The 9956-nt window shown below is 50.0% G+C and overlaps 1 protein-coding gene across 1 annotated transcript in view; it reads right to left on the reverse strand.

Moving 5' to 3' along the window:
• ZC3H3 (zinc finger CCCH-type containing 3) overlaps window positions 1-9956 on the reverse strand; it is a 179576-nt gene that overhangs the window by 39490 nt on the left and 130130 nt on the right. The window contains exons 5-7 of the mRNA XM_026842207.1: window positions 6439-6520; window positions 2853-3008; window positions 314-383 (exon numbers count right to left, since the gene is read on the reverse strand). Of these exons, the coding sequence (XP_026698008.1) occupies window positions 314-383; window positions 2853-3008; window positions 6439-6520 (308 nt within the window). The remainder of the gene's footprint in view (window positions 1-313; window positions 384-2852; window positions 3009-6438; window positions 6521-9956) is intronic.

The raw sequence follows: 9956 nt of genomic DNA on the forward strand, positions 1-9956 counted from the left end.
CCCTCTCTGCCCCCTCCTGGCAGGGAGTTGCCGAGGGCCAGGAGGTCTCCCCTCAGCCTCCTCTGCTCCAGACTGAACCCCCCCAGTTCCCCCAGCCGCTCCCCAGCAGACGTGCTCAGAGTTTCCAATCTGCTGCTTAACGCATTCAGCTACCGATTCACCACGCCGGCGGAAGAGGCACACTTTGCTCTCACAACCCCAGCGTGAGCCTGGACAGCTTGGCAAGCAAAGTACAAACAAACTCTGCTGGAAGCATTCAATGAGGTAGACTCCCCTACATCCACCACCGTGCTCGCTGGGAAGCCATACAGACCTTGTCTTTGGACACTTTGTGGGAAAACGAACAGGTCCCGTCCGTCTTCTTGCACGTGCCACGGAGAAACCTGTAGATACATCAGAAGGAGAGGGTTGAGCACGAGGCTGGTCGCAAAACACGTGGTTTTGAACACCAAGCATCTGTCTTGCCCCATTACCATGCTTGCCCCAAGGCCAGACTGCTGCCGAGTTCACTGTTAAAGCCCATTTCACACCCTAAATTGTTATGAGTCCTTGTTAGAAGAGCAGCTGATGCTTCCTGATAGATTTTGTGCTTTCACTGTATTTGGCTGCTCATTAGTAGGTAGAGCAAGGCTTGTACCACAAAGATGACGCTCCCAGAAGGAATAAGGTCCTTACTAGAGCCCTGATTACAGCAGACACTGGAAGAAGCACCAGGAGGACTTTAGGTGTGAGTGGCCAACAACCAGGAGGAGCAGAGATAGGTACAAACCAGGAACTAACATCCCAAAGCACATGAGGATGTTCGGACTTTTTTCTAGGAGCTATCAGTGTGACAGCAGATTAATAAAACACGTGTTATCGTGGGAAGAGTGATGGTCTGAACCCCCCAGAAAAAGACTCCAGGTGTACGTGCTCTCAGTTCCACAGCCCTGAAGGGAGCTTCTAGAGCACAGACTATGCCCTAGCTTTATTTATAAAAACTGGGTAGATACAGAGCTGAGCATGAAGAGATTCATTACTAATAAAACAGAATTCAGATTGTTTGAATGGGGACATATAGATATGGAAACCAGCGGTTGATGACAACTAGGTTTGCAGAGGATTGTGATCACAGCATAGCTATGTGCACCTCCTCGAAACACCCAGACCTGGAAAATCAAGGACAACCTAAACCAAAAGCAGACTGAGAAAATTAAGAGATGGCAATGGAAACCTAAAGAACGGGATTGGAGATAAAAGGCACCAGGGTAAGGAGATATAAAACAGGGAGAAAACCAGCGTTGTCCTCTAGTGATTCAAGGAAATGGAACAGTTTGGAGGCCCAAAAGACCTCAATTCCTAAAGTACACAAGGAGCACAGACCAAATCCAGACTTGGTTGCCAACATAAGAAGAACCAAGGATTCAAAGTGAAGACTCAGCAGCTGGCATCCCTCGTCCTCTACAGCACCAGAAATAATCCTGACCAGACACCTTGGACATCCACCTCGGTGCTCGTAAGGATGTGATATGGGAGAATGAGTGAGAGCAAGTAAAATCAGTTAAAAAAAAACAATAAATCACCGATCCCTCCTATACAGTCTCCCATCAAGCTTTGTCCAACCTCCAAATGATTTCTAGCACAGCAGCAATTTTACGGAGAAATTACTCAAAGAGTTCATCAGTGGAGTTGGCTTTTCTACCCTTTTTAAACGACTAATAATATAGTTTAATCAACTGTTGGGCAGGTATAATGAGCTGGCAACATGAATCAGTCCTCCTGTAATAAATTACCAAGTCTCGTAGCCGTGCGGTGTCACAGGCTGAAGGATTCAAACCTGTTGCACGAGTCCAAGTGGATCTGAGAAACGCTGCTAGAAGAAATCACCCAGTGCGTGGTCACAGCAGGCTCTCAAGGCTCTAAATTCCACCTGGCAAACCCTGACGGCATCTTCAACCTGACAGCAGTAACTAAATCACTATTATTCTGCTTATTTTTAAGAAAAGTTGATTTGATCTTATTACTAATTCTTAAAACACTACTCTGATTTTTAAATTTTTTTTAGAGCTTCTGTACTACCATACGGCAAGTTACTTCTTAGACGGGAATGTTCTGGTGATAATATCCACCTCCAAAATGTGAAATAAATATTTTTGTAATCCCTACAGGCTGTGCAGAACTACCAAAATGTGTGTATTTAACTTAAAGGCTGGTTGTGTGATGCTTTATTGGCATTAATAGGTGTAAAATGCTGTGTAAATTTAGAGAAAAGTTACTAGAAGAGACTAAACAGACCGTGATTCTCCAGTCTGGGAAGTCTGGACAGAGAGGGTAGGACTGTATAGTTCTAAGTGGTGCCTAGAAGGTGATCAGGGAATGGTTATTCCATCCTTCTCAAGAACCACTAGTGAGGAGGCACCCAGCACACCAGCCAGGCAGCCGGGTGAGGGAAGCCCTTGTCACGCAGCCCATAACTCAGCTGTGCAACCCACAGCCATAAATACGGTGTGTTAAAGAAAAGAATAAATTCATTCACAAGAAAAAAAGAACTACTGACATGATGATGGTTTGCTGACAACCTCTAGCAATTGAAAAACAAACCCCACCATGCTGTTGGGCTTCACTGCCAGAAGCTGAGAGGTCCCAGCCAGGAGAAAGACCGCTGCTCTCGTCTTGTCCTCTGCCTGTAGGTATCTCCCAACCCAACAGCGCTGGGTAAACCCTAGGCCTGACCCAGAACAGTTGTTCTCATGGGCTTAAATCTCAGTTACCAGGTTGTTTCCCTGGGGAATAGCACATGAGCAAGGACCAAAGGCAACCAATGGTCCAGTCTACCATGATGAGCCAAAGCATGCGGTTGTGTCCATCCATACCTGGTGCAGACGGCCACTTTCTCTGGGTCGTGGATGTAGGGGCAGCTCTCCCCGCGATTACACTTGCCGAAGCGGTTGTAGTACATACAGTATTCCTTCTTCTTTTTCTTCTGCTTGGCTTGACGGATGATGGCCAAACTCCGCTGAACAGCACGGCTAAACGGAGAAAGACGGACAGGGTCAGTAATATCTCCAACGTCAACACAATGATGACATAGTCAACAGCACTTGAAATCACAGAGAAGCCCAACTTTCACTTTGATGAGACAGTGAGATATTGAGGATATTCATGCCAGGCCATAAACTCTTAGGTATTTTTGATTTTTTTGGGCCAACTTTACCCTGAATTTTTAAAACTGCAAGATGAGGCCAGAAACACCTGCATTTAGTATAGAATTAACCCCACGCAGCGGAAAAGGTCGTGGTCAACTTCCTGGAAAGCACCTTTGTAGAAGACAACCCTGGGGAACAAGTGGGAGTGTGGGTCTGCTCAAGGGCAGGGAGGCTGCAGAGAGCCCTGGGCAGGCTGGAGCCATGGGCTGAGCCCAACTGGGGGAGTTTCACTGAGGGCAAATGCCGGGGGCTGCCCTTGGGCCACAACAACCCCCAGGGGGGCTACAGGCCTGGGGAGGAGTGGCTGGAGAGCTGCCGGTCAGAGAGGGACTGGGGGGTGAGAATGAGCCAGAGTGTGCCCAGGGGCCAAGGAGGGCAACGGCATCCTGGCTGGTGTCAGCACTGGCGTGGCCAGCAGGGCCAGGGAAGGGATCTGAGCCCTGGGCTCGGCACTGGGGAGGCTGCCCCTCGCTGAGGGGGTTCAGTTCTGGGCCCCTCACCCCAAAAAGGCCATTGAAGGACTCGAGCGTGGCCAGAGAAGGGCAACGGAGCTGGGGCAGGGGCTGGAGCACAGGTCTGCTGGGGAGCGGCTGGGGGAACTGGGGGGGTTCAGTCTGGAGCAGAGGAGGCTGAGGGGAGACCTCCTGGCCCTCGGCAACTCCCTGCCAGGAGGGGGCAGAGAGGGGGGATGAGTCTCTGGAGCCAAGGCCCCAGCGCCAGGCCCCGAGGGAATGGCCTCAAGCTGCCCAGGGCAGGGTCAGGCTGGCTCTGAGGAAGGATTTCTGTGCAGAAGGGGCTGTTGGGCGTTGGAATGGGCTGCCCAGGGCAGGGGGGAGTCCCCGGGATCCCTGGAGGGGTTGAAGAGTCGGGCTGAGCCAGCGCTGAGGGATCTGGGGGAGTTGGGAACGGTCAGGGGGAGGGTCATGGTTGGGCTGGAGGAGTTCAAGGGCTTTTCCAGCCAAGATGATTCTGGGATTCTGTGAAAGCTCCCAGGACACAGCCAGGCACCCTTGCAGTGCTGACACCAAATGCATCCTGGGCTGTACATGCAGGAATGCAGCCACGAGGATGAGGAAGGGGATCTGTCCCAACTCTTTGTCACTTGCAAGACCACAGCTGGGCACTGGGACCAGTTTAGGGCTCCAAGTACAACACAGTGATGGTTGGCCATGTGTCAAGCAGAGACCACAAAGATGGTTGGGGTTGGAGCACAGGACACTTGAGCAGAGGCCAAGGGCTGATTTGCTCAGCAAGGAAAGTGCCAAGGGGCATCTTACTGCCCTCTGTGACTTCCTGGTGGGATGGAGTAGAGAAGGCGGAACCAGACCTTCTCAGAGAGATACGCTGGAAGGACAAGAGGCTATTTGGGGCAGGAGGAAGGACAGCTCTCCAGAGATCCCTTCCCACCTCCACAACCGTGACTCTCGCTATGATTTTATGAGTGTGGAGAGAGCTTCCTGCAGCTTTGTGGAACGTGGTGAGGCAGAAAACATCCTCTCCCGTGCAGGGCCCATGCAACACAGGATGCAAATGCTGAACAACTCGGAGGGCACTTCAGCACGTGTCCCTGTCAGCTGACCTGCTGCTATTCAAGGCCTTCAAGTGGGCACCTGTTTATGGACCTCAGTGAATGAGGGCCTACCTGGTGGCCACAGAAACACAAAGCAACATCAAATATCAGAAAAACTTGGTATTAATTACCTGGTACCACTAGAAGTGACTTAAGGATATCAGAAGTTGATAGTGCATATTTTCCCCAAGTTTCCAGCTAAGAGGTAATTACCCAGCTGCTAACAGAGATGTAGGGGAGCAAGATTAAGAGGGGAAGTGTCGAGATCTGGGTGAATGCACCGCTACGGAGGGAACGTTTGATCTCTCTGAGCAGGTGATTAGATGGTACAGCACGGTCAACTCAAGTTTGCAGAAGACCCAGTGCTCTGGAGGGGGGCAAACAAAGCCACTCGTCTTAGGTTCTCCGGGTATTTGTAAGCGTTGCCTCCTTAGAGGCTAAGGATAAATATTTATATATAAAATATGATATATATTACATAATAATTATGTATTTCCACAGTCTTGGTCCTCCTGGTGCAAGAGCCACAGGTCTAAGGGTGACAGTAGAGTTGCCCACAACAAATGCTCACTCAAGGAAACTATTTTAGGGGGGGAATGCACATTTTTACCTCTATAATTATTGGTTGTCTGCAGCTCTTGAGTTAAAATGCAATGAGCAAAAGACAACTGCATACAGCCAAACTGCTGAATGCAAAAGCCCCGTTTTATCAGCAGAAATACCATCACTTCTTTCATCACAAATGGCTCAGGGGGACACCAAGGCCCACCACAAACTTCTTCTTGGTACCTGAGGTGCTTCCAAGGCAAGGCAAGCCATGATAAGCACTTAAAAAAAGTAAATTTATTCACAAAAATGATGATATTGAAGAAAAGCTCTCCCCACAGTCGACAGCTCATGTTGACTGGTGATACCTGGCCAGGTCACCAGCTTGATGACCCACACAAAAAGCATTTGCAAGCTGGACTCTAGTACCAGTTAACTCCAATTGTAGATTTTAAACCAGTTGATATTAGTGGTAGGATATGATAACATATAGTTACAATCTGGCACTACATCTGTATAGAGACATCTGGAACAGCCAAAGCTCAGGAATAAATTTTAGTCTGCTACAGTTAAGAAGGACTTGCCTGCAAAAGCTCATTTTTAAGGACACCGTGACGTGTGGCACATCTAGCACCAAAAAAATAAGGCAGGAAGAAAGCTGGCAGGGTGTTGAACAGCAGCAACATGCTGTCATTCTCCCATACATGGTGCTTCCCAGTTGCCACGTGGCAGGTTCCCAGTTTGTGGGTGGGACAGCGAGAAGGAAAACCTGCAGATTTCTTAGGTGGAATTGGGATGGGCTTCTCAGAGGCAGGGAAAAAAACCCCAAAATCCTCTTGAGAACAATATGGTTGATTTAAAAAGGGACTTTCTGAATAGGATTTGGCATTCTTTGCTCGCAGAAAGGTGTTGTTATCCATTAATAGGCTTTCAAATCCTTTCCAAGGAGAAAGGGCGGCTTTCTGCCGAGCTTACAACCACCTCGTAGCAGAGGATAGGAGAAAAGCAGCAGCCAGAGCTTCACCGAATGAACAGCCAGTTAAATAGCTGCGTCTCAAACTTCTGACAACCTCCTGAGCCCAGATCAGGCGCAGCACCCGGAGGGGCAGCACGGCGTCCCTCCCCGCAAGGACAGACCTGGCGATGTATCGGCTCGTAGCTGATCTGTTCGGGCAGCCGGATGGAGAGAAGCCAGGACTGGGCACACAGTGCAACCTCGCTGTTGGAAACAGAGAAGAAAACAATTGAAAATTTGCTCAGAATCGAGAAATTTTTTCTGGAATTCATGCAGCCTTCAGTATCTTGGGTCCACAAAAACAGTCCAAGGGCTGGAGCAGCTCTGCTGGGGGGAAAGGCTGAGAGAGTTGGGGGGTTCAGCTGGGGAGGAGAAGGCTCCGGGGCGACCTTGTGGCCTGTCAATATTTAAAGGAGGCTTGTAAGGAAGATGGGGACAAACTTTTTAGCAGAGCCTGTAGCAACAGGACAAGGAGTAACGGTTTTAAACTAAAAGAAAGTACATTTAGACTACATAGAGGGAAGAAACTTTTCACAATGAGGGTGGTGAGACACTGGACCAGGTTGCCCAGAGAGGTGGTCAATGCCCCTTCCCCGGAAACATTCAAGGTCAGGTTGGACGGGGCTCTGAGCAACCTGACCTGGTTGAAGATCACAGAATCCTTCAGGTTGGAAAAGCCCCTCGGGGTCAGCGAGTCCAACCCTCAGCCCGACTCTACACAGTTCTCCCCTACCCCACATCCCCCACAGCTCATCCCAACGGCCCTGAAACCCCCCCAGGGATGGGGACTCCCCCCTCCCTGGGCAGCCTGTTCCACTCTCAGACCACTCTGGCTGGGAAACATTTTCTCCTCCTGCCCAGCCTGACCCTCCCCTGGGGCAGTTTCCAGCCGTTCCCTCTTGTCCAGTCCCTGATCCCCTGGGAGCAGAGCCCAGCCCCGGCCTCTCTGCAATGTCCTGTCAGGAGCTGCAGAGAGGGATGAGGGCTCCCCTCAGCCTCCTCCTCCTCACCCTGAACACTCCCAGCTCCTTCAATCAGATATCTCTGTCCCTGACCTTCAAAGGTCCCTTCCAACCTAAACCCTTCTGTGATTCCATGATCTTATTGCTTAACCCAAAGCAAAGAGCTCCCAGAGCCCAGTGGGTGAGGATGTTCTTTACAGGCCTCCACGTTGACAGTACCAGCCACAGCAAAAGGGCTCCTTGCCAGCTCCAAACACAGCAGGGACCTTTCCCCCCAGCACCCAAACGTGCCAAAAAAAATCCCTCTGGGCCACTCGCACGCTTGTACTATCAGTCCAGCAAATTTTCATGCTCGGCTTGGTTGCTCCCCGCAGCCGGCGGGGGAAGCCCAGCGCCTGCCGCCGCTACGTGCACGCACATAATTAAATTGTCCTTGAGTGGCGTAGGAAAGAATGAATTGAAAATAAAGGCTGTATCTCAGCTTTCCAGGTGGTACAAGAGCAGCTCAGTCACTCACCTGCCAGCCCGGGCGTGTTGGGGAGTGAACGAGTGGAATTTGATAGCGCGGCAGCGCGCTCTCCCCGCGCGCGAGCTGTCACTCGGGCTGCCGGCGTCGGCGAAGCCCCATCTGTTCCCTCTGCAAATAAAAACGCTGGCGCAGGCGCGATGCCGGCGCGGGTGGCACATGCCTGTCGATCAGAAGCATCGAGCACGCTCCACACAACTCGCTGGCAAGCGCGTTCAAGCTTGCCACAAGCTCGCTCGAGCTCGCCCCAAGTGCGTCGAGTATCAACCGGGCGTTTTGAGTCACCCCCGAGGGCTTTTGTGCTGGGCTTGGGGGGTTTTTTTTGTTTTTTTTTTTTGCCTTCCACCTCGTCACAGAGCTGCCTCGCTGTAGGAGCATCTTTTAAACTTGTTTTCAGTGTTAAAATCAAGGCACATCACACGCGGGTCGCTGCGAAGATGCCGCAGAGCATCTCGTGGGTTAAGGGGCCGACGCGCTCCAACGAGTTTGACCTCCCAAGTGATGCAGGGAGAAAGACCCAAATTAAAGCCCGACCATTAGCGTAGGGATAGAGCATCCCTCAGCCCTCTGCAATTATGTTTAATGCTCCTTAAAGCAAGCTCAGCAGGACAGGCTATACCAGGAGCTGGCTCCCCAGAGCAGCAGACAATCTCTCTAAATATTTAATACTCCGGCATAAAAGTGGACTCTCGGGGACAAACACGCTCCCGTGCTTGGGCACCATCCTTTTAGTTAAAGCAGCCTGACAACCACATCTTGACCAGAAAGGAGGACTGACTAAAGAAATAAATAATAAGTAAATAAATAAAGGGTGCAACAGCCTCATGTCACTGGGTTTTAATTTTCTACATAGCAAAAATACATCCATGGCATAACGTTTGGGGTCTTTTTTGCCCATTTTCTGGCAAGAAGTCACGCTGTTATAAAAGTGGACAGGCAAGGTCCAGATCCCGTCAAGTTAAGGGCTCTTGCTGTGAATTAATTCACAGCCTAGAGGCAGTTTAGCCCCCCCGAGAGCTGATCCCATCCACAAAATCCAGGTGAGATCCGATCCAGCATGCCGACACCGGGTCTGGCAAAGCATCAGACTGGCAGCTGGCTGAGAAACCCTTCATCCACGCTTCCCCACTGCCTAATTACTCACCCCACATGCAAATCCTCCCCAAACTATTAGAAAACCACCTAAATATTTACCCAGGAGGAGACAGCCCACCGGCTTCGTAATGCTTCTGGTTAAGAAGCTCCGTAATTACACGTTTTCGCTGTCAATTGGGATTTACGGAGGAAACTCAGGCTCCGGCATGATGGTATTTTTAGAAGCTTTTGCATCGTGCAAAAAGAAGTTTAAATACAAGCAAGGTTCTCTGAGCATCAAAGCAGCAGGGGAGGAGATGCAGGAGAGGGGGTTTGATGTCTCAGACCTTTAAGGAGTTCCCAGGAGTCCAAGTTTTGATTTTTAGATCGGTTACCAACTCGGGATTGCCCGTTTAAGAGCCGCTACCAAGAGATCGGCATTAATAAATATAAAACATCTAATATTTTGCAGACAGTGGGTGTATCTGTATTACCAAAGTAACCCACGTGGTGGGAAACCGGGGCTGAGTAAAAGACACTGGAGAACCGGATAAGGGTTAAATGAAAAAAAAATTAGGAGATGAAATTTGCTGTGGTCTTAGACTAAGTGAAACAAAAAGCTGAAACGATGCCCCCAGGACTTAGTTCTGATCTCTGGGAGTTTGATCCAGACATCACACACTTTTATTTTGCAAATCTGTCCCATTTTTCTCGCCAACTGCCGGGGCGAGCATCAGCGTCGGGACGCAGCAGTGCTGTCGGATCAGGAGAGCAACTCGCGCATCCCCGTATCACCTTTGCCTCTATATCGCAAAAGTCCCTCGCTGCAGAGATTTAAATAAGCGGCGTGGCAAGTTCCTCCCCTGTGCACGCTCAAAGGCAGCGGGAACAACAGGGGGAGAAAAAAAAAAAATGAGGAAAAAGAAAAAAAAAGCTGCTGGGGAGAGCATCAAGAACTGCACATTAAGGGCTTTTTAACTGATTACACACAGCACGGCGGCGTCAGGCTTGATATTTTATACCCCGCATAAGGGACAGGTGTTTTTCTCTCTTTGCCTTTTTTTTTTTTTTTTTTTTT

The sequence above is a fragment of the Athene cunicularia genome, assembly GCF_003259725.1.
Source record: "Athene cunicularia isolate RWA chromosome 2 unlocalized genomic scaffold, athCun1 chr2_part1, whole genome shotgun sequence".
In the NCBI taxonomy this organism is placed as follows: Eukaryota; Metazoa; Chordata; class Aves; order Strigiformes; family Strigidae; genus Athene; species Athene cunicularia.